This window comes from Acomys russatus, chromosome 7 (assembly GCF_903995435.1).
Source record: "Acomys russatus chromosome 7, mAcoRus1.1, whole genome shotgun sequence".
NCBI lineage: Eukaryota > Metazoa > Chordata > Mammalia > Rodentia > Muridae > Acomys > Acomys russatus.
Genome location: NC_067143.1, coordinates 61,837,572 through 61,859,888, shown reverse-complemented (window position 1 = coordinate 61,859,888; position 22,317 = coordinate 61,837,572). Strand labels below are relative to the sequence as shown.

The following is a 22,317-nucleotide window of genomic DNA, read 5'->3' as shown; positions in this document are numbered from 1 at the left end:
CATCTCTTCTTGCTGATAAGAGTAGAGTTGCTAAGGAAGGGATACGGTTTGACTGTCATGCTGTTCTGGAATAAAATGAATTGTCCCTAAATTCATAGGTTGAGACCCTAACTCCCAGGGTGACTATATTAGAGACAAAGTGTTTTAGGAGACCACTGAAGTTACGAAGGGAGGAAGCCCCCGCCCCCTCCTCGTCCTCCCACTTCAAAAAGACCATGTAAGGATGCAGTGGGAAGGTGCTGTCTCCCTGCCAGGCAGAAAGGCATTGGCAAAGCCCCAGCCTGAAGCACCTTCATTTTGATTTTTCAGCCTGCAGAAAAGAAGCATCTGTTGTTTGAGCTACCCAGGGTATGGAAGCCCAAGCAGGCAAACACACTGTTCGTTCTCCAAAAGTCTGCTTTAATTAAAAGTCTTGGTTCCAAGCTGAGGGTGCAACCCAGAGACAGTGAAGCTTCTAGAAGGTGGACTTAGGCCACCAGGAGTGTGCCCTTGAAGGGGATCTGAGGCCCCCCCTCCCTCTCTCAGGCTCTCTGCTTCTGGAGCCATGAGGTAAACAGCTGCTTCCACCCCATATTCCCTGCCACGATGTGCTGTGCCCCTAACAGGCCCAAAGCAAAATGGCACCAGCTGACCATGGACTAATGTGACTGTATAAATGCGAACAAAACTTCCCTCTTCTTCAGTTAATTGTCTTGGGCATTTTGTTACAGTAACAGAAAGCTGACTACTGCACATGAGTTCCTGGCCAGATAAAGGGCACAGTGGGGAAAGATACAGAATGCCGTGAGGATCAGCAGGTGTGATCGGTCTAAATCCTTCCATACTAATGTCCAACTGTTCTTCATGGCTCGGTTTGGAGTCCCTAGGGGAGAGGGGACAGTGCTCACGCCGTCTACTTCATGCTGTTCATCTGTGCCAGAGCCAGTCAGCCCTGCATGGGCAGAAATGCTTGGAGCAAATCACCAGGTTAGGAAGTGCTAGGTGCTTATGCTTTCAGCTAATCCTGAAATCAAGTCAGAGCCCAGGAGCTATCAGTTTATCAGGGACCCAGTAAAGGGGTTGGTGGATGGCTTCTGTCCTCACTGGTGACACAGACCCAGTCAAGGGGTTGGTGGATGGCTTCTGTCCTCACTGAAGACACCACCAAGGCCACTGCTTTAGAGGGACTGGGGGCATGTGATGACAGCCAAGGCCACGTGCCAGCCTCACTTTGCAGGACTCAAACAACAGATGGGAATAGGTCAGCCCCTGAGCTCCTCACCTCGGAGCCCTGCTGGGGATTGAGCCAGGACCTTCTTAGAAAAGGGAAGCGCACTTTCCTCTGGCCCATCCCCCCAAGTGCAGACAGACTCCCGACAGACTTTCCCACCCTCACCCATCCTTCTGTTTGCTGCGTCCTGACCTGAGCCTTATGGAGTCTCTTCAATTCTTCTTGCTTAGCCAGCTGTTTCTCCAGCCTCCTCCTTCTTCTGAGTACCTTTTCCTATACAAACCAATGGAGAAGGGGGGAAAACAAGCTAAGAAGAAGGGCTTAAAGTTTACAAACCCTCACCATAGCCCTCTGCCCTCTCCAGGCATAGCCCCAAGTCACTGCTGAGCGTCTAGCACAATGGCATCTAATAGAACTTTCTGCAATGATGACAGTGACCCGTCTCTGTACTGTGTGAAATATGTCACTGTCCACACGTGGCATTAGAATTAAGCTGGGAATAAAAAAATTGAAGTCAGGGATGGGATAACCATTGAGATGTAACAAGAATAAATTAATAATAAAAAATTAAAAATAAATTGAAGTCAACATTCCACTTGACTTTTGTGTCGTCAACACCATCACCATCATCACCAGAAGCAGCAGTAGCATTAGCCTTATTATTTTAAGACAAGGTCTCACAATGTAGCCCTGGCTAGCTTGGAACTTGCCACATAGACCAGGCTATCTTTGAACTCACAGAGATCTACTTGTCTTTGCCTCCCAAGTGCTCCATCTCAGGGGTGGACTTTGTTCTTCTAGAATTTTGAGAATCCTTAAGATCTTTGGGAGGAAATCTTGGCTTTTAGGTCACAGCATGCTCCCACCTTTGTCTCTGGGATAACCTCCAGGCAGAAGCTCAGGTTCTGGACTTCAGCTTGGAGGCCCCTCTATTAATCAGTGAGGATGTTGGAGAAAGTCGAGGCCAGGGTGAGAGGTGCTGGGTATCACTGGTGCTTTCCGCCCCGAGCTGATCTCACTCCGCCCACACAGACACACCCGATTTGTTTATTTACAAACACCTCAGGTGCACATGACCCCACACTGTAAATCCTAGCATTTGTACAGTGTTGTGTGTCAGACAATGAACTTTATGGTGTCTCCTTTATCCCTCACAATATACATCTCCACAAATGATGCACATCAGCTGGGCGTGGTGGCACACGTCTTTAATCCCAGCACTCGGGCGGCAGAGGCAGGCAGATCTCTGTGAGTTCGAGGCCAGCCTGGTCTACAAAGAGAGTCCAGGACAGCCAAGGCTACACAGAGAAACCATGTCTCCAAAAACCAAAAAACCAAACCAACCAATCAAACAACCCAAATTTACCAACCAACCAAATAAATAAATAAATAAATAAAAACCAAACCAACCAAACAAACAAAAGCAAACATGGACGTCAAAATTCAAAAGGACAACCTCCCTAAATCGACACAATTAGAAATGGGCAGAGCTAGGAACTGAGCCCAGGTGAGTATTTTCCAGGAGGTAATCCTGCCTTTCCTTATGCCAGGTCCGAGGCAGTAAAGGGCCCCTGCTCTGTGGTAGGGCCCATAGGAGAAGCACCTGATTGCACATTCTGGTGTTCTGGTTAGTCTTTTGTCAACTTGACACAAGCTGAGTCATCTGAAGGAAACTCAATTGAGAAAATGCCTCCAACAGAGGGCCTGTAGGTAAGTCTGGAGGGCATTTTCTTGATTGATGATTGACATGGGACAGGGCCCAGTTCACTGTGGGCAGTGCCACTCCTGGGTAGTTGGTACTGGACTGTATGAGAAAACAGGCTGCTCAAGGCATGGAGAGCAAGCTGGTAAGCAGCATTCCTCCACAGCCTCTTCTTTGGTTCCTGCCTGCAGGCTTCCGCCTTTAGCTCTTGTCCTGACTTCCCCTCATGACAGACTGTAAGCTGTAACCCTTTCCTCACCAAGCTGTTTTTGGCCATTGTGTTCATCACAGCAAAAGAACGCAAACTAGGACATCTGGAGAGGGGTAGACCACAGTCGTGCATGAAGCCTTCCAGAAGCATCCCCTCCCCAGAGTGGGGAGTGTAGCTAGGTGGCAGCATGCTTGCTGAGCATGTGTGAGGTCCTGGGTTTGATCTTCATTGATCCTCAATGTGAGCACGCTCACACACTCGCGCGCGCGCGCGCGCGCACACACACACACTCTTTTAAGAGTCAGCAGAGCAAAACGCAAGGTTAAGGATAGAAAGCAATTCCTTACATTCAATTTAAAGCACATTCTAGCAAGCACTCAGACCCTTACACGTGGGTTCTTTATTATGTTCACAGCAGCAGTGGTGGTGTAGAGTCAAGGAGAGAGGCCAAGGGCTGGGCAAGAAGACAGCAGTCCCGGAAGAGGAAGGAAGAAGCAAGGGTCAGCTGCCACAAGTCTCCTGTCTCAGGCATCCTGCCTCCAGCTTCCTGTGCCTTGGTTCAGCTGAGCAGCCTCTGTTGTGCTGGGGCCCCACCTGAATGCAGCCAAAGAAACCGAGACCTAGAGGCCAAACCCTCCCCACCTGCTTGAAGGCTTCCTGGAAGGGCGGGGCCTATTAGATGGAGGTGGCATGGGCATGGGCGTGCTTTTCCCACCTGGCACTCTGAAGTGACAAAGGCCATGCGCTAGGGCAGCAAGATGGCAAGGAGCTGTTTGGGAGGCTATCTGGGGGATATGTCAGTTCTGCTACTTCCACATGCCAGTGCTAACCTGTGCTTCCTCCATGAGGGTGAAGAAAATGGAGGCTGTGATCTGTCTCATTTGAATGTAGAATTAACTCGGAGGTCATTTGAGGGGATGAGGGGCCCGTGAGGAACCCTCAGAAATCAGCATAACATAATTCGCATACAATTCATTTCTGGTGAGGATTGAATTAACTCAAGAAGCCTACATGAAAGAAAGAAAGAAAGAAAGAAAGAAAGAAAGAAAGAAAGAAAGAAAGAAAGAAAAGAAAGGAAAGAAAGAAAAGAAAGAAAAAGAAAGAAAAGAAAGAAAGAAAGAAAGAAAGAAAGATCCCTGCCCCTCCCCCGTGTGTGTGTGAGCAAGCACCCACTTGCTCACATGCACCTTAGGGAGTTGGAGCCTCACCCCGACCCCCTCATGACAAACTGAAGCCAGAGCTTCTCTTGCTAGATATGGGAAAGGTGAGTGTGAGTGAGTAAGTTTGGTTCTCCCCTTCCCTCACCAGGCGCTCGCTGCTCTAAAAACAAACAGTGCCATAGCAGTGGACTGCTCCGCTGCCCACCCCAGAAGCATGCGAGGACCTGCCATGTAGTGCTCCACTCCTCCTAGTCCTAGGGACAAGCTCTAGTCCCATACTGCCGGGGTAGGGGGGGGGGGGTGGGGTGGGGGTGGGGGAACAGCACTGGGCTTCCGAGGCCAGTGTGTGTGTGTGTGTGTGTGTGTGTGTGTGTGTGTGTGTGTGTGTTAGACATATAGACACATCTACAGAGCTGTGGCATTTATGTTTTCTCTGCATTGGTTTGGGAAAGTGCTCTCTAGACATCTTCACATCCAGTCAGCGAAGCGGGTGGCTGCGTTCCCAGGGGCACGCAGTCTGTGCCTTCCACAGTAGGAGCCTTGGTGCATCCCTGTCTCTGTGCAACTGCATGCTTCGGTTCATAGCTCCGATTAGAATAAACATAACATTTTCCATGCAGTCTGCCTCCAGCGCTTCTTAAATGAAGTCGTGCTTCCCTTGGGGAGCTACACATCTGCTTGTTGAAATTTTCAATGGTTTGCTTATTGGACCACATATTAAACCCACTTTAAGCATTGCACTCGCCAAATGGTTTCAAGTCAATATGTCTTCTTTTTTCCTTCCTCTATTTGAGACTCTGAGGGTTTCTTTCTTTCATTCTTCCTCTTTCTTTCTTTTTCTTTCTTTCTCTCTCTTTCAGAAAAGTCTTGGAGGGTTCCAGATAAAAAGAAAGGTGGTTGTCAGATGCGAAGTGGCCTGATCCCCATGGAGCGCCCTGCCTGCATCTGGAGCCCACATTGGCTCTGAAACCTGGATGGGAACTGAGCCCTCAACACCTAGGACACTATATGGTGTTGCAAGTAATATTACCTTTATCCTGGAGGAGAGCTGGGACTCAAGGTCTTCCTCAGCAGAGGAGGAGGCAGTAGAAGAGGAAGAAGAGGTGGCCTCTGTCACTGGAGCTTCAGGGCCTGAAATAAGAACCAGAGAACTCACCAAACTGCTGGCTCCCCCCCCCCCCCCCCCTCCCCCGCTCCGTGCCTCACAGCTGCCTCTCCCCCTCCCTCAGCCGTTTGCTTCTTCCTGCCCACCCCTCGTTGCACCTGCCAGGAGCTTGGGAAAGCAGGACCTCAGGGCCACTGAAAAGTTGGCCCTCCACGTTAATTACATTTCTGGATTCCTGCCAAAAGCTCTGCAGTTCTCTTCTCACATTCAAAACAAAACAAAACAAAACAAGGTATTATGCAGAAATCAAGGAACTCCTTAAACACCCTTTACAGGGCGGGATCCTTGCTTACAAGGTTTTTGGATCCAAAATCTATTATGAAAATGCATATATCTGAAGTTAGCTGAGTTACCTAAATGCTCCAGTAAGGTTGTTCTACAGAGTAATTGAATGCAAAAAAAAAAAAAAAAAGTCAGCGCCAGCTCTTAAACAAATCGCCCTTCTGCGGCTTGCAGCATCTGGCACCTATTTTTACTACACGACATCTGCTCAGTGTAAAAGAGCTGGCGTCAGAATGTCTGGTCATAGAAAAAAAAAATCCCAAATGTAATCAGAAGCAAAAGGGCTCTAAGCCTAAGGATTTTATCACATAGCCTCATGCAACATAAATATTTCATTAATTATGGCTAAACAAATGCCACTTTTATTTTCCCAACTTGCAGATATTATCACATCATGGAAGGGATGATTCAAATGCCAGGAAAAAGCAGTTTAAGATAGGGATGGCCCAACAAAGCAGGGCCCGTTGGGGAAGCTAAAGCTCTGGGGCCATGCCCAATTCCAAACATGAACTGGACGGCTGAGGACAGCAATGTGCCCACGTTGACCAAACACTTTTCTGTGATCTGGCTGGGGACCAGGTGTGATGGGGCGTCCAGGTACCACAAGAGACTTTCATTTTTCCCCAGCAAGAACATATGCCCCTGCACATACACCTGATGGAGCCTATGCCAATACCAGCATTAACCCGTGCCGGTCACGGCACAGCAGAACCAGCTTGCATGTCGTGCTGGGAAAGGGTCTCTCTATGGTGGCAGCTTGTGTCTGCATAGAACTATGGAGTGGGTGGGGAGAAGGGAGGGAAGCAATTCCAAGTCAGCTAACATCCTCTCCAGCCTCCCTATAATTTTCAACTATTCACCCCAGTGGGAGCAGCCAAGTGTTACAAAATAAGGGTAATTTTAACCTACAGCAACACATTTACATAACGCTGTTATTCTGAGCAAAATAATACAAAACATGCATGTAGCAACCCTGCCTCTCAGGGGAGGGAGTTTGCTGTTTTCCACTTTAATTTGCCAGATGGGAAAGCTCAGGTAAAGATAGAATCAGAGAGTGGCATCATCTCAGGAGGAGGCTGCTGCGCTCTCTCTGGGCGGAGATTGCATCCTGTTCCAGCCACTAAATCACCACTGTTTGCTCAGTGTAGCACTGAGTGTAAGGTGCTCGAGGAACCGACTGACTTTACACCCTTGAGTTCTACCGCCATGATCCCTACATGCTGCGGAAAAGCAAAGAGAACTAATCAAAGCTCCAATGGTACCCAGTGGATGGGAACATTTAGAATGCTTTATTCACTACTTCTCTCATTGCTGTGACCAATATTTGATGTTAGAACGACTTAAGGGCTGGAGGCACAGCTCAGCTGATAGAGCACATGTTTAGCATGCACAAAAGACTCCACATCAGATCCCAGCACTGCCCTTTGGGAGCGGAGGGCAGGGCCAGACGTTCAAGGTCATCTTTGGCTACGTAGAGGCTTTGAGGTCAGCCCAAGCTGAGACTGTCTCAAAAAGAAGCAGTTTGGGAGAAGGAGGATTTATTCATGGTGAGGATATAGTTTATGATGGTGGGGAAAGCATGGTGGTGGAAGGCTACCTGCTTACCCCTAGCGAGCAGAGATGAGGGCTGCCCCGCGTCCCTCTTTAGAGCCCTTACTATTCTGTCCACGAGTGCAGCTCATTCGATGGTGCTGTCCACACTCAGGACAGGTCTTTCCTCCCCACAGAATCTTCTCTAGAAGCATTCTTGCAGGTGACCCGAAGGTGTGTCCCCCAGGTGGTTGCACAGCCAGCCAATTGACAATGGATACTTAGCATCGCAATTGTCTTCAGCATCTTCATTGTTATCACTGACCCAATTAACAACACTTTTATGTTACTAAAACTGCCCTCTTGACCTTTCCTCATCGGAGAAATATGAATGGGAAGTTGAAACATTTTCCTAGTTTCAAAAGGCAAACTTGTATGCGAGTAAAATGGCTTCTAAGCGTGGTGTATCTCCTCGGCCTTCCGTAAGAAGGGCACCTCGCAGTTTCAGGCCACTGAGTCTCCTCTAGTCTTTCTGAAGTTGACTTTTCATTTGCAACTTTCAAACATTTTGCCAAATTGCTACCCTCCAGCTACGTTAGAGGGACTGACTTTGGAACTGACTTCCCACCAGAAAGCAGTAGAATTCAGGACAAAATATATGAAGCATTATTTCCCAGATATTAGCAGGCAGTGCAGAAGCAGCAAAAGAGCAGACACCCACACAGGAAATCCCACGGCCACACATGCTTTCTGCCTTGAGGTTCTCTCCTGACCACAGGCAGTTCAGCTTGGCCCAGCAGAGGCAGCAGCAATGTGTAGGATGGAGCCCTGGAGAGGAGGGAGGGAATGCTGGGAAAAAAGAACTTTAGAAATCAGCATAAAAGTCCCCATGCATTTACTCCTTAAGGGGAACCCAAAGATGCATAAGAAGAAACATTCGACGGGCGTGGTGGTGCACGCCTTTAATCCCAGCACTAGGGAGGCAGAAGCTGGCAGATCACTGTGAGTTTGAGCCCAGCCTGGTCTACAAAGTGAGTCCAGGACAGTCAAGGGTACACAGAGAAACCCTGTCTCACAAAACAAGAAGAGGAAGAGAGGAGGAGGAAGAGGAAGAGGAGGGGAGAGAGGAGGAGGCGGAGGAGGGGGGTGAGGAGAGGAGGAGGAGGAGAGGAGGAGGCGGGGAGGAGAGAGGAGGAGAGAGGCGAAGAAGAAGAAGAAGAAGAGAGAGAGAAGAAGAAGAAGAAGAAGAGAAAGAAGGAAGAGAAGAAGAAGAAGAAGAAGAAGAAGAAGAAGAAGAAGAAGAAGAAGAAGAAGAAGAAGAAGAAGAAGAAGAAACATCCTGGTGTGCATATAACTGCAGAGAAGGTGCAGGCTTAACAGGCTCTGGACCAGAGGACCTCAACCTCCCTAATGCTGCCACCCTTTAATACAGTTCACGCTGTGGTGACCCCCAACCATAAAATTATTTTTGTTTCTACTCCACAACTGAACATTTTTTGGTGTTATGAGTCATAAATGTACATATTGTTTTTGGAGGTAGAGGGTTGCAAAAGGGATCGCAACCCACAGTTTGAGAACCTCTAACTCTTTCACAGGGCAGATAGTGCTTAGATTATCCCTGGTCAAAGGAGCACAGATACCTGGGGGCATGTGCCGAGATCACAGGGAACTTTCACTTTATTAACAGGGAATAGATTTGTGCTAGAGTAATGCTTATCATAGACACACCTAACAAGTGTGAAGACAAGGCTTGGAGACAACAGGGTGATCTCAGTGTTGTTCTACTGCTTGTAAATGTTCTTGTTTGTTTATTTGTTTGTTTGTTTGTTTTTAGATCAAGGTTTCTCTGTGTAGCCTTAGCTGTCCTGGACTTGCTTTGTAGACCAGGCTGGCCTCAAACTCACAGAGATCCACTTGCCTCTGCCTCCCTGAGTGCTGGAATCATAGGCGTGCTCCACTGTGCTCAGCTGTTGTTGGACATTCTTTATTCCCTGTTTAACATTTAAAAATAAGATCCAAATACTTTTCAACATAATATTCATAAAGTCTATCTCTCTCTTGGTGTCTGATAAGTGAGAAAAATTCAGTTAAAAACAAAAATGACGGATACAATGAAATTAACAGGCAAGTATTTAAAATTATTATAAACGTGCTCAAGAAGCTAAAAAGTCTGTTACCAGTTGGGTTTAGTGGCCTTTAACCCCAGCACTCAGGGAGGCAGAGGCAGGTGGATCTCTGTGAGCTTGAGGTCAGCCTGGTCTACAAAGGGAGTCCAGGATGGCCAAGGCTACACAGAGAAACTCTGTCTCAAAAAACAAAAAACAACAAGAAAAAGTATGCTACCAAAACGACTTTGAGAACTAGTAAATTTAGTAAAGGTAGTAGTGTTATATGGTGAACGTCTTTTCTCCCTTCTTCCTTTCATTTCTTTCTCTCTCCTCCTCCTCCTCCCTCTCTCCCTCCTGCCCCTCCTTCCTTCCTTTGGCTTGGTGTTGAGACATACGTGCTCCCACTGTGAGATGGGAGGCAGAGACAAGAGAGCCTGTGGAGGCTTGAAGGCCTGCGAGCCTGGTGTACTCAGTGGTGAGGAGCAACTAGGAAACACCTCTGTTTCCTGCTCTTCCAGAGGATGTGAGTTCAGGTCCCAACACCCACACGCGAGCTCACAACTACAGTTGTCACGCGAGACATGACAGTCTAAAACTCAACTTCCAGAGGATCTGACACCCTTTTGGGGCACTGCATATACTTGCTCTACAGACATACATGCAAGGAAAGCACCCACCCACACACATACAATTAAAATCTCAAAAATGTGACTCTGTCTTAAACAAGATAGGAGATGAGGCCCAACCCCCATTGGTGTCCTTTGATCCCCATCTGTGTGCCATGGCACGTGAAGGCCCACATTTACACACTTACTCATGTATATCACACATACATGCACCTGCCCTCCAACACACAGAGAGACAGAGACAAAGAGGAAAGATGAATAGTTGGCAAAGATTTTCCCAGTTCTTTGGCCTTTTTACTCCGTTGACATGGTTTTTTGTTTTTCAGCTATGCAGAAGATTTCTAATCAGATGGATAAGTTCATGTTTATAAAAATAGATCAAGTTCCCAGCTATGTTTTTTTGTTTTGTTTTGTTTTTTTAAGATAAAGTCTCACTATGTAGCCCTGGCTGGCCTCAAACTCACACCTTTTTTTTTTTTTTGCTTCGGACATGTGAGTATTGGGATTACAGGCATGCACTGCTACATCCAGCTATATGCCCTTTCGTTTTAACGCAGATAAATCTATTAAAAATATTTCACATGGGGCTTGAGAGATGGTCCAGCTAAGAACATTTGTTGCTCTTGCAGAGGGTCCAGGTTTGACTCCCAGCACCCACACAGTGGCTCACAACCATCTGTAGCTCCAGTCCCAGGGGACCAGACAGTCTCCTCTGGCCTCTATTGGCACCAGGTATGCACATAGTACACAGATATACATGTAGACAGAGCATGCATATGCATAAAGTAAAAATGAATACATTAAAAATTATATATATATATATATATATATATACACACACACACACACACACACACACACACACAACAAATGAAATTGTATGGGTGTGTGGCTTTAAAAGAACCATTATATCTCAAGTTGCCTATGCTTATTCCAAACTCAGCTGCAGATAAGTTCTCTCATTAATTCATGCAAAGAAGTGTGCAAAGAAGATAGTTAATCACTTGAAAACTGATTTTCCCCTAAGAGTTAAAATATTTTAAAAGGTTGAAAAAAAAAAACCATGGTTTTTGAAAACTGAAAATAGTAGGATCACAATTTGTTTAAAGCAATCAAATGAACATTCAGTAACAAAAGAAATCTTTGTCTTAGGAGACAGCTCAGAGGGTAAGAATGCTGCTTGCTGTGCAGATATAAGGACCTGGGTTAATCCTTACGTAAAAAAGCTGCACAGGGCTGCTGCCTCCACTCTTGTACTCCTGGCATTATAGGGGAGTGGACAGGAGGACTGTTGGGCCTTGCTCACTACCAGCCTAGTTCCAACTTCAGTGAGAAACCTTATCTTAGTCAGGGGATAATTGGCCAGGACACTCAGCAACCTCTAGAGTGTGCCTAGAGTGCACGTGCATGCACACATCTGCATACATACACGTGCACCATGCACTCACACACCCACATTATTTGTTTGATTGTTTTTTGGGGTTTTTTGTTTTCTTTTTCTTTTCTTTTTTTAATTATTTATTTATTACATACACAGTGTTCTGCCTGCACATACACCTGCACACCAGAAGAGGGCACCAGGTCTCATTATCGATGGTTGTGAGCCACCATGTGGTTGCTGGGAATTGAACTCAGGATCCCTGGAAGAGCAGACAGTGCTCTTAACCTCTGAGCCATCTCTCCAGCCCCCCACATACTCACATTAAAAAAAAAAAAAAAAAGGACATCGTGTATGTGTTTAAACTACCCCTAAAGAAATATACTAAATTTTGGCAAGGTGCAGAAACAATAACACATTCTGGGTTTTGTTATATATTTCCGTACTGTTTGATTACTCTAAGTCTTTGATATATTGATTAAATAATTAGCAACAACCAGATTGAAATATAAAAGTCTCTATTTTCATTGGTAATCAAACATACAGAAAAGTGGTAAGTAATTCAAAGGAAACAAAAAGGTACATGTGTACAAATGTCCAACCAGCACCATCCATATGGTATAAATACATTCATCTACAAATATATTTGTATATGTATATATAAATATATATTACAATATACTTATAAGTTAAACAATCAAGTAATGGCTCATTAAATAGAACATTCTTTTAAATGACACTTATGAGACTTGTGGTAATTTGTATAATACCTAGAATATAAAGTTGATTTTTAAAAAACACACAATTGTATGTATATCTCAGTAAAAATGTTCATATAGTCACATAGAAGGAAACTGGTAGGATTATTGTTAATTTGTGTAACATAATTTACTTTTTTTTTTTTTTTCAGATTTCTCATACAAAATTTTCAAGTTTCCTTAAACCTTTTTTTTTTTTATTCTCAGTTACATCCATTTCTTTGTGTACTGGGGGAGGGAGGCACATGTGTGGCAGTCACAGAACAACTTGGGGGAGTCTGTTCCCTCTTTCCATCATGTGGGTTCTGAGGATGGAACTCGGGTCATCAGGCCTGGTACGAGAGCCTTTAAGGCCAGCCGAGCCATCTCACCAGTCCCATCTTTTCCCACTTCTGTCAGAATGAATTGGAGAAGCAAATCAAAGTGCAGTGTCTGGCTGTTAATCCAGCGAGACCACTAGCTGCCCAGCATGAACTTGACTAGACCACTAGGAAAGCCACTTACGTGCATCTTGCCCTGTGGAGGAAGGATGTGCCACCTGCCCCACGGAGCCGCTGCCAAAAGACTGTACTAGCTTCTCCAAGGATGGGACTCTGTTCCCAGGTGACCCCCTGTGGCTATTAAAGAAGTCTCTGATGTCCTCTCTTTGTTTGCATTCCTGGACAAAGGATTTATCTTTGTGGCCGGGGGATGAAATACTGGGGGCTCCTTTCTTTGGAGCGTGAGTGGCATCCTGCAAACTCACTTTCTCCAGGAGCGTGGGGACGTCTTCAATCTTGTTGCGGGGCGGAGGGGACGTGGTTACAAAGAACATCTTGCTTGGACGAGAGGACAAACTCCGGGTGCGGAGGATGGAGTCAGAAAGGCTATGGTCTGAGGCCTGGGCAGCCTTGGATGTTGGAGAAGTCAGAGAGAAGGCAGAAGCCTTTTTGGCCATGTGTCTCCCTGGAGACGGCTGGTCTCCATCTTTATTGGAACCGGGTTTCCGGAAGCTAAAGGAACGAGTGAAAGCATGCTGCTGACCGCGAGGCAAAGTTTTTGACTCTGGTTTGGGGCAGGACTTCTTTCCACCTTCAGAATTGGGGAGCCAGGATCTTAGGATGGCATTTGCCATGGCCTTCAGGGGGGACTTGGGCGGACGCACTTCTCTCTTGACAGCTGGGGTTTGCATTTCCCCTTGGGTCCTCATCTGGGATAGCAGCTTCTCTTTCACTGCCTGAGAGAGGGTGGGGGAGCAGATGGGTTTCAGGCTGTGGCCTCTGCCATCCTCAGCACTTTCCTGGGAGAACTGCTCCGCCGCCTTGTGCGCAGGGGTAGAGCCGTTCCAGTCTAGCAGCTCGGTCTTCTGCTCTTGGGTGAGGACCAATTTCTTCAAGCCCAGCTTCCTTTCTCTGGACGTCTCCGGGCCACATGTCTGTTCCCTCAGGGGACTCTCACTCACTCCTGGGTTTTGACTGGGCAAATTCTGGCCCTTCCCTGCAATGGGGTGGGACTCTTTGGGTGTGGTTTTGGTGCTCCCAAGAGCCTGTGCTTCCTGGCAGCCCTCTGGGCTTCTGAGGTCTTCACCAGGGCTCACCGGAGAGTATTTTGTGTTCTCCAACATGGGGCCATGAGGCAGATAGAGGGGAATTTCCTTTGCAATCCCTTGAGCCCGGGCACGTCTGAGGTAGATTGGAGTGGGGCTGAGATCACCTCTGGAGACTTGCGGGGAGTGGAGGTTGTAAGCTGGCACCTGTGGGGGGATGGGCAGAAATACCAGTTACTTAAAGCTCCTAGCGTTTATTCTAGGAGAAGGTAAGTGTCAACTGTACACGCCACTTCCTTCTCTTCTCCTGCTCTTAGATACCCAGTCAGAAGGAAGTCCCAGAAAGGCCACTCTTTGTTCTAAGTGGTTGTCTGGAACTTGCTGGCATCTATCTACAGTCTGTAAATACACTCTAAAATAGTGGTTCTCAACCTGGGGCTCATGACCCCTTGGGAGGTGGACTGGCCCTTTCACAGGAGTAGCCTAAGATGGCTTTCCCATCTCCTGTGCAGGGCCCTAGAGGGCACTTACCCGAGGAAGGGAGGGATTATCTGTGGTGTGCCCAGGTACACTGGCTGAAGAAAATGAACATGGCGGCTGGGAAGATGAGGATGGCAAAGATGGAGGAAGAGGAGGAGGGTGAGGAGGAGGAGGAGGAGGCTCCTCTGGAGGCGATGGTGTTCTTTGCTTCATGGATGTCGAATCTATCAGGGAAAGAACATATTCCATTACTGCCTTGTTGTTGCATAAAGAGAGGAGATGGTGGCGGATCCTCAGTTTTAGGAAGGAAGATGCTGGGATGGACTCAGAAGTTCATGGTGGCCACAGCTTGGGACTGGGCAGCAGGGCCCTGGAGGAGAAGTCACACAAGTCAGCGACTCAGACTTCTGTAAGATTGTTCCATGGCAGACCACACCCGACAGAGCGCTTCTTGCAGACAGGCATTTACTGAAGCCGAGGTGGTCAGGAGCTGGGGTTGCACTAAATCTCTCCGTCAATAAATCATCTGAGGTTTCTTCCCACAAGATGTCAGACCATTAGCTGTGGGCACGGACAGGCTAGATGCTTGGTCCTAATGAAGTGTGCTCTTTCTCTCACTCGTGTGCCCCGGAGGGACTCTCAGACAAAGGTGGTTAGCTTAAGATTTTATGGGAACCCAAGGGAGGGGGGTTACACCCATATCAATGGTTCGAATCACACAGAATTGATGGGTCCTTGCCAAACTAATGTGGCTCAGGGAAGGGACAGGAAGCTCTGTGTCTGTTCAGAGATGCATGAGAAAGGAGCGTGCCTGACCTCTGGGGAGGAGCCCAGTTCTCCTCTGTGGGCAGCTGAAATCTTGTCTTGCAAAATCAGTATTCTACACCGTAGCCCGGGCGGTCATTCAGGCTCGCATATGCAGGCACTTCCTGTGCCTTTATACTGCCCCGGCAACTTAGTAACCCTAAATCTGAGATATCAACTATTTTATCTCCAGGATGGAGCATTTCAGATAATGTGTACTCAGGTAGATTCAGAAAAATCACACAGCCTTTCATGGGCATACTCTGTCCTTCAGCCTCAGGCAGTGGTCACAAGCCACTGGACCCGTGGCCACCTTCTTTACCACATCCTGGCACTGTATGTCTCCGTAGTTTATTCTCTCACCTAGTACCCCAACTTTCTGCTTTGATTGGCTCAGGTAGCCCACTCAAGACTTCCGGTTGGTGTTCTAGCTTCCTTCTTAGATCAACACGATTCCCAGGCCTCAGTTTACCCAAAGTGATAGGCCCCTGCTCAGGCACTCAAACTATGCTTTTTTTTTTACTCTGAGCAAATTCAAGGAACTTAATGATATGGAGTCAAGGATCTCTGTGTCGGAAAGAAAAGCCAAGCCTGACTTACTACCACCCAAAAAGAGCCCCACACATCTTTTGGGGGACACTGGTAGACTTTCAGTATGTTTCTTGCCCTCTTCACACAAAGGCTAACATGTTTGGCAGTGCATACCAGGCGTGGGCTCTAAAAAGATGGCTGCTGTACACAGGGGGGTCTGTGAGTTCTCATAGGGTACCCCACCCCTGCCCCAGGATGTCTCTAAGGGAAACAGTAGCTGGGGGAACACAGGTGCCATAAAGGTGGGCAACAGAGAGATCCTGGGAGAAAGGCCATTAGCTTCCAGGAGCTGACAAAGGGGAGGCACTGGCCTCCAGCCCACCACCCGCACCCCATCTCAGCCCACAACATAATGGCTCCAGCCTAAAAAGGCGATGCTTGTGAGTCAGCTGTTGTCCTGCCCCCAGTTACTAAATTCCTGCCAAATTCCTTCTCCCCCTCTTCCTCGCCCCCTCACTCTCTTCTCCCTGCCATCCGCTGAATCAGGCTCCGTAAGTAGCCTCAAAAGTCCCCTCAGCTTCACAGATTGTCCCTTTGTTCCTCTGAGGAGTCACAGGGGACCTGGCAACACAGGGCCAGGGACACCTTGAGACACAAACTTAAGACAGCAAGGGCTTGGGAGTTATAAGATTGTGACTCAGAAGCTGCTGCCCTCTGCTCTCTTGCCAGGCCTGGCTATGGAGTCTCCAGTCACGGCATCCTTATCCAGCATCTTAAAGCCAGAACTTGTGGAGGGCCTGAGAAAGGGAAGCAGGGAGGCCCAGACTCTTCCCTGTCTTTGTCCTTGGGCCAAGTCATTGCCCAAAGGCCAAGCACGACTCCAGGAGGGGAAAAAAGGGCCAGTGAGGAGCTGAGAGATGGGACATTGCTCCTGTGAGACTGATGGTGCCTTTAAGCTCCTCTAAAGGATGGTACAGGGGACCCCCAGGACCCCAATCTGTTCACGTTTACAGCTGACATGAGCAAATTACCTACCTCCAGGGTCCTTATCCAAAAGGTACATACCACCATGCAGACAAATGCTCGCTTAGCATGATTCACACCCATTTCCCTCCCCTTGCACACAAACTACCCAGCAAAGATACCACTAGCCCCTCGATCTGCCTCACAGGGAGTGGGATACCCACCCCAGCCAGGGTTTCTCTAGCTCTGGGCTTTGGAGCTCATTCTTAGTCTACCTCAATCCTGTTTTCCTATGCTTGCAGGGGGAACTCTGGGACGACCCAGTCATGCTACTTTGTCCTCTGTGGGGCATAGGGTCTGGATGCTGAAGGCTGTGTGTGTGTGTGTGTGTGTGTGTGTGTGTGTGTGTGTGTGTGTGTGTGTGTATGTGTGCAAAGGGTTGAGAAGCAGGCCTGGGACAGGATGACAGCCTCTGTGTCGCCTGGAGCAGTTCCTTCTGCTGCCTCCTCTTTGCTCGTTTGGTAGTGGTAGCCTTTTCCCCGGCGGATGGTGGAGGTCACTCTAAGCATGCTCAGCTTGGAGTGGGTGCCTATGTTCTATATCCTGTTTACTGATAAACCTCTGGGGCAAAGGGTCCGTGACTTTGGGGATTGTCAGGATGACATAGATTGCAGGTGCCACTGCTTTCTAGCCATGAAGGACTCAGCCTTCTCAAAGACTTGGAGCGCCCTCTAGGGGCGGCGGCTCGCAAACTCGAACCCATATGCTGTTTCATTGCGCCTAATCCAACCAGCTTCCAAACTTCCTCCCTCTCACACACAAACAAAATCTTCTTTGGACCAGACCTTGAAGACCTCGCGAGGCCATAGAAATGACAGGCTCAATCCCTGTCCACACCCGGCGTTTCTCTGGGCTTAAGACCAGAAGTCTATATTCATTAATAACTGAACATTGACGTCTCCAGGTCAGTCTGTACGGCACCAAACCCTAACTTTGAGGGGTGGAATTCTGTCTCGTTTTTCTAGAACCTCTGTCCCTGCTGTTTGCACTCTATCTCAGCCCATGCTGGGAGCTTGCTAAGGGCTGACTAGGCCCCTGACACTGGTGATACTCAGAAATGTTGGCATGGCCTGAGCACCCAGGAGGACTGGCTCGACAGCAGGACCATAATGCTTCTGAGGTGGGAAGACTCTAGGAAACCTTAGCTCCCTCTGTCCTCTCACATTTGGCCCCTGGGGGAGCTCAGATGATTTAGGCTTGTCATCTTAGCTTGCTCCCAGGTGCCCAGGCATGGTCTAGCTCCAGAGCTGGCTCTTGTCCCAGGTAGACAGTGAGAGGTGGTGAGTCTGGGGGTTGGTAGGAAATGACTCACTGACCAGGAATCATACTGACTCAGAAGGGGGGAGAGTTAGGGATGCTGCCCGAGGCCATCCTGGGTCAGCCTTGGGCAGAGTGAGGCAGAAGAAATGTAGGTACAAGGCAGAAGGGAAGAAGAGAGGGAGAGGCCCAAAGCACGATGGAGTCTCAGCTTCTCTCTCAAGAATTCTGGAAGATTTCTGTTTGCTGTGTGACTGTGTGTGCACCGTCTCTATGCCACTTGTGGGAGCTCTGAAACTCACCCAGGAGACAGGACAAGATCTGTTCTGAAGAAACAAACTGTGTGTGTGTGCGTGTGTGTGCACACGCACACACACAGACATACACACACATGCATGCCTACAGGTGCAAATGCATTTACACTCATATTTCTAGTTCATATTCTAGTGTAAGCGGCTACCTTTATGCCTTGGTCACAATAACATGGAACCAAAGGGGGGGGGGATTCTAGTCCTTTTCCTGGGACAGAACCAGCACCTGGCTCTCAGCTCTCTCTTTCTCATTTCAAGCTTGGAGCTCATGACTGCTAGGGCTCTAGTCTGCTGAAAAGATAGAATCTTACGGCCCTGGGATGCCAGAAGAGAGGGAGCGGCATGGGGAGGCCCCAAATTCCTTGGCGATACTTCTAGTCAGCGGTAGAAATCAAGTCAAGCTAATAGTTTTTCTTGCCCTCCTATCCCAGGCTATGGCAGAGAGACACCATGTAAGGAGTGAGAACCACTGCCCAGCCCCCCTTCCTTCCCCCCTTCCTCCCCCTCCTCCCCCCACCTCATGACTCACTGGACTGGAACTCTCTTCTCCAGCTCTGGTATTTGCTTGGGGCTGGGGACTGGAGGCTGTGGGCCCGTTGCAGAGCTGTGGTGGAGAACAGAAAGGGGTCGGGAAGATGGGGGTTAGCTGTCTGTTCATTGTGCAGGGGAGGAATTTATCACCTATGACTTACTCACCAAAAGTTAGAAGGCAAACCCTGAGGATGGACTGAGACGCTTCCTCTTATCACAGTGAACTTTGCTGAGCCCCATCCCACTTCCTTCTCTCTCTCTCTCTCTCTCTCTCTCTCTCTCTCTCTCTCTCTCTCTCTCTCTTCTCTCTCTTCTCTCTCCCTTCCTCCCTTCTTCCCTCCCTCCTTCTTCATAAAATAGTTATACAGGGGTCTGGGGAGATGGTACAGCAGCTAGCCTGAGTTTGGTCCCTGAAACCCAAATAGCTGGGAGCGGGAAAGGTGTCCTCCCCAGGGAAGAGCACATCAAGTGGCTCTCCAGTGCTAAACGGTCAAGTAACATCATACAAATGCAGCAGGCTATATTTAGGAATATATGTATAAATACCTATATGCATACAATAACAATGAAAAAAGGGCCATGAGTTCAAAGAATATCTGGGTTGGATATATAGGAGGGTTTGAAGGGAGGAAAGGAAAAGAGCAAGTGTTGTAATTAAATTATAATCTCAAACCCAAAACCAGAACGAAACCAAAAACCAAACAAAAAACCCCAAACAAAAAACAAATTCTGGTTGTAGAGGCACATGTATGTAATTGCAGGGGGCACAATTTTACCCGTAATGTGCTGTTTCCAACGCCACACTAGTCACTTTGCCTTGTGGGTGCAACTGCTCACTTGCACTCCTACGGTGAGGGGGGTGGTGGTGGATGGGAGAGTCGTGGGAGGCTCACAGCCCACCTGGCCTGGAGTGCACTGTATAGCCCTGCTCAGGAGAGTAGGAGGTGAGGACTGACTCCGGAAGGTTGGGGTCCAATGGAAGCAGGCCTGCAGCATCCTGGGTGCTTCCCCTCTGCCTGGCTAACCCTTGAGCACAGGCACTGGACAGTCTGAGCCTGAGAACAGGTGTGGGATCCTGTGCTGCTGTCATAGTCAGAGGAGGGAGGGGCAGGAGGTAGAACTGGGAGGTACGGGGGTAAAAGATACCCTTGGGAGGGGTCTGGGTGTGGGAGTATGGACAGGGGAGGTTTGAACACAGAACTCTCTGAATCCAAGACCTCTCCAGTGAAGGCTCCCTCACCTCACCCCCTGGCCCTGTGAGCTGACCATGCCAGCCACTACCTTGGGTTTCCTTTCTCAGGACAAGGTTCTTGGGCTCCTTGGGGTCCTGGCTTTAAACTCTGTGGGATAGTGGACCCGATGGCTCAGATGCACCAGCGGTGACAACAGGGCACCCAGGCACAAGTTTACCATGGCAAGGACAATAGTGAGGTCATAATACAACTGGTGTCCTAGGTCAGAGGCCTGACTCCACGGCTGGTGGCCTGATTGAGAAATAACCTCATAGGCTCAGGTGTCTCAGGTATTTGAACACATGGTCCCTAGTTAGTGGCCTTGCTGGCGGAAGTGTATCACTGAGGGGGATGGGCTTTGTGAATACATAGCCCCACCCTACTTTCAGTTCACTTTCTGCTTTGTGTTTGCCACTGAAGGTGTGAGCTCCCGGCTTCTTGCTCTGGCTGCTGGCTGCTAGGCTGGACTCTTCAGCCATCTAGAGCCCAAAGCCCAAATAAACCCTTCCTCCTCTAAATTCCCTGGCCATGGTGGGTCACCCCAGACACGTTCCCACATGTCAAGCTTGTCCCGGAGAAAATGAGTGGGAGTCATGGTTGAAAATGCAGGGAAGAGTTTTAAGCAACATCCCTATGGGGGCAGAAAGCAAGGCTTTGAGCCCATCTTCGGAACACTGATGTGAGCTCCGGTTTAACAGGCAAAGATCTGGGTCAGGTGGCAAGAGGTCAAAGTCAAAGTGTGGTCTGGCTAATCGGTGCTCTGTCTGACTCAGCAGAGTGACTGGAAGCAGTCTTAGAGGACAAGCCACACCCACTTGATGGTCACAGTTGCCTGGGGATAGGCCATGTGTGACCTCACCACCGGTGATCCCCGTTCCCCTCTGCTGCTCTGGAATCGAAAAGGTGACTGTAGGGTTAGGACAATGACCAGGAACTGGCAGGCTTCCTTTTGGACTCCAAACAGGACATGATAAAGGCTAAAAGTAAAGCCAGGGTCACTCTCATCCTCAGGCCTTTTGCCTGAAGTGGTCAACATGCAGGGATCTGGCCCAAAGCTTGGACAAAGATGCATGCAAATTCAAGCATAAAGGCCAGATGTTTATCTTGCTCTATAGTAGCCTGTGGGCCCAAGTGAGGAGTAGCAGTGTTTCTTTTAATTTTGAAATTATAATTATGTCAGTCCTCTCTTCCCTTTCTTTCTCGGGACCTTTCCATATACCTCTCCTTGCTCTCTTCAAATTCATGGCCTCTTGCTTTTTTCATTAACTGTTGTTACATGCACAAATAATATATATGCACATATACATATAGATTCCTAAATATAATCTGTTCTGCCTGTATAATACACGTATGCGTATTATACAGGTCTCAGGGTTGACCATTTGATACTGGGCAATCATGTTCTTCCCAGGGGAAGACTATTCACCCACTCTCAGTGTCCCTCAGTTGACTCTAGTTCTTTGTGTAGGGGTGAGGCCACATGCTCTTTCTCCGCTCCACTTTGGCATGTCAATTGTTGATGTCCTCGCTCAGCTTGTCATGTTGGTGAGACTTATAAGTATATCATCTAACATGACTAGGAGAAAGGATCTCACAGCAAACTCCTTGGCCCCCTGGCTCTTTCAGTCTTTCTGCCCCCTTGGGGACATCACTTCTTAGCAAAAGAAACAGCGACTCTCTCTCTCTCTTTCTCTCTCTCTCTCTCTCTCTCTCTCTCTCTCTCTCTCTCTCTCTCTCCGTATGTCTCTTGTCTCTGTCTCTCTGTCTCTGTCTCTGTCTCCCTCCCCTTTCAAGTCCTTTGTGTTTTCTGAGGTCTCACTATGTAGCCCTGGCTGGCCTGGGTCTGGCTGTGCAGAGCAGGATGACCTCAGGCTAGCAGCAGCCCTCCTCTCTCTGCTTACTGCTGGGATTACAGGTGTGCATACCCACATTTGGCAAAATAAAAACGTTTCTAAGTAGCGTTTATAGCAATTATTTATTGAGCTCTCTCAACAGCTCAGCTGACTCTCTTTTTTCCAGCTAGTGCTCTGTGTGTATTGATTAACTCTGTGTGTGGGTTTTTTCATGTTTTGTGTGGTTTTTTTTAAATGTGTATAAGTATTTGCCTGTATGCATGTCTGTGTACCATGTGCATGCCTGGTACCATCGGAGGCCAAAAGAGTGTGTCATATTCCTTGGAGTTGGCATTACAGGCAGTCGTGAGGCACGATGTGGGTGTTGGGAACTGATCCTGGATCCTCTGCAAAAGCAGCAAGCGCTCTCTCAGGCCCCACTTTGCATTGATTTTAAGGGAGTGCTTTAGGAGCTCACAGTGCACAGCCTGCTTTGGGAAAAGGAGTAAAGGGCAGGCATTGAGCCAGATGCCTTTGATCTGATTCTTTCGGGCACACACTAGCAGTGCTCTCCCTGATCTTTAGCTGCTGTCACATGACAGCAGGAAGCAGCCGTACTGTGATGCTCAAAGCACAGGTATTCTTCCGACCTGCATCATTG

General features: G+C 48.2%; 1 protein-coding gene across 1 annotated transcript in view; it reads right to left on the bottom strand.

Annotated features, from left to right (window-relative positions):
• The window catches only part of Mical2 (microtubule associated monooxygenase, calponin and LIM domain containing 2), a 224,421-nt gene that overhangs the window by 20,803 nt on the left and 181,301 nt on the right, over positions 1–22,317 (bottom strand). Inside the window, exons 23-27 of the mRNA XM_051149233.1 lie at positions 18,591–18,665; positions 14,187–14,359; positions 12,635–13,862; positions 5,314–5,414; positions 1,403–1,483 (exon numbers count right to left, since the gene is read on the bottom strand). Coding sequence (XP_051005190.1) covers positions 1,403–1,483; positions 5,314–5,414; positions 12,635–13,862; positions 14,187–14,359; positions 18,591–18,665 — 1,658 coding nt within the window. The remainder of the gene's footprint in view (positions 1–1,402; positions 1,484–5,313; positions 5,415–12,634; positions 13,863–14,186; positions 14,360–18,590; positions 18,666–22,317) is intronic.